Source organism: Malurus melanocephalus, unplaced genomic scaffold (genome assembly GCF_030028575.1).
Source record: "Malurus melanocephalus ecotype Western Australia unplaced genomic scaffold, MMel_1.1 scaffold_1821, whole genome shotgun sequence".
In the NCBI taxonomy this organism is placed as follows: domain Eukaryota; kingdom Metazoa; phylum Chordata; class Aves; order Passeriformes; family Maluridae; genus Malurus; species Malurus melanocephalus.
In genome coordinates this window covers 7,361-9,016 of record NW_026625053.1, presented here as the reverse complement: position 1 = coordinate 9,016, position 1,656 = coordinate 7,361, and the positions used below count along the sequence as shown (strand labels likewise).

Genomic DNA, 1,656 nt, shown 5'->3' with positions numbered 1-1,656 from the left:
CGGGGTGCGGGGGGAGAGGGAACCCTCGGGCTGCGCCGCTGATCCCGTGAAAAATAGTGGGAATTTCTCTCTTTTTCTCTCTTTTTCTCTCTTTCTCTCTCTCTCGTTACCAAAAATAACCATTTCCGGGCGCTGCGAGGCCCCGCGGGAGGCGAGAGCCCCCCGAGCCCGAGGAAAAGTGGGAACGGCATCCCGAAATATCCCAAGATCAATCAACTGTTGCATAGTAGGAGGCGGGGGGGGCGGGCGGGTCCCGGGGGTCCCGGGGGTCCCGGTCAGAGGTCGCTCTCGCCGTACAGCGCGGTGGAGAAGGATTTGTAGTCCAGGGCTCCCGGGACGCCGTCGGGGCCGGGGTACGGCGCCATGCGGGCGATGCAGTACTCGGCCTGCGCCGCCGGCAGCTCCCGCCGCAGCTCGGCTGCCGTGATGTAATTCTGGGGAGGAACGGGGGGAAAATGGTAAAAATGGGAAATGGGAGAGTGCAGCCCACGGGGTCATCGATCCCGCCGTGGAATTCCCAAACCTCAATCTACTGGTCCATCGATCCCACCGTGGAATTCCCAAACCTCAATCCACCGGTCCATCGATCCCACCGTGGAATTCCCAAACCTCAATCCACTGGTCCAAATCCCAGCTGGGGTTTGTTCCCCAAATCACATCCTCCAATTCCCAAACCTCAATCCACCGGTCCAAATCCCAGCTGGGGATTATCCCCCCAAATCCCACCCTGCAATTCCCAAACCTCAATCCACCAGTCCATCGATCCCGCCATGGAATTCCCAAACTTCAATCTACAGGTCCATCGATCCCACCGTGGAATTCCCAAACCTCAATCCACCGGTCCATCGATCCCGCCGTGGAATTCCCAAACCTCAGTCCACCGGTCCAAACCCCAGATGGGGATTATCCCCCCAAATCCCACCATGCAATTCCCAAACCTCAATCCACCAGTACAAATCCCAGATGGGGCTTGTTCCCCAAATCCCACCCTGCAATTCCCAAATCCCACCAGGGGACCCCACTGCACCCTTCCCCATCCCCAAAGGTCATCACGCCATTCCCAAACCCCACAGAACTCTCCAATCCTGCCATTCCCATCCCAGATCCCACTCCCCCRTTCCCAAATCCCCACAGTTCCCCCATGGCATTCCCAGATCCCGGATTTGCTCACCTTGTCCCCGGCCAGGACGCGGAAGCTGTTGATCACCTGCTCCGCCGTGTCCGTGTCCGTCGTCTCCCGTGACATGAAGTCGATGAAGGCCTGGAATGTCACGSTGCCGCTGCCGTTGGGATCCACCACGGCCATGATCCGCTGGAATTCTGCGTCACCCTGAGGAGGGAGAGGCACGGTCGGGAATTCCGGCCCTTCCCCGACAATTCCAGGGCCTTTTCTGCTCATTCCACAGCCTTTTCTCTGGGAATTCTGGAGCTTTTCCACGGTTCCGGCGCTTTCCCAGTGCCAGAATCCGCTGGGATTCCCCCCTGGTGTTCCCACCCATCCTTCCCTCTCCTCCAGCATCAAAAAAAAMAATTGGAAAAAAAGGGAAAAAAAGGAGTAGAAGCAGGAAAACGGGATCGTTACCAAGCCAGATCCCGCGGAGCCCAGGAGGGCGCGGAAGTCGTTGGAGTTCGTGCGGCGCTTCGGCTTCCAGGAGG

The 1,656-nt window shown here is 58.6% G+C and overlaps 1 protein-coding gene across 1 annotated transcript in view; it reads right to left on the bottom strand.

The window, feature by feature from the left end:
* Window positions 1-99: 99 nt before the first annotated feature.
* The window catches only part of LOC130587372 (alpha-actinin-4-like), a gene marked incomplete at its 5' end in the record, with an annotated part of 4,680 nt that continues 3,123 nt past the window's right edge, over window positions 100-1,656 (bottom strand). The window contains 2 exons of the mRNA XM_057388350.1: window positions 100-434; window positions 1,172-1,507. Of these exons, the coding sequence (XP_057244333.1) occupies window positions 276-434; window positions 1,172-1,507 (495 nt within the window). The remainder of the gene's footprint in view (window positions 435-1,171; window positions 1,508-1,656) is intronic.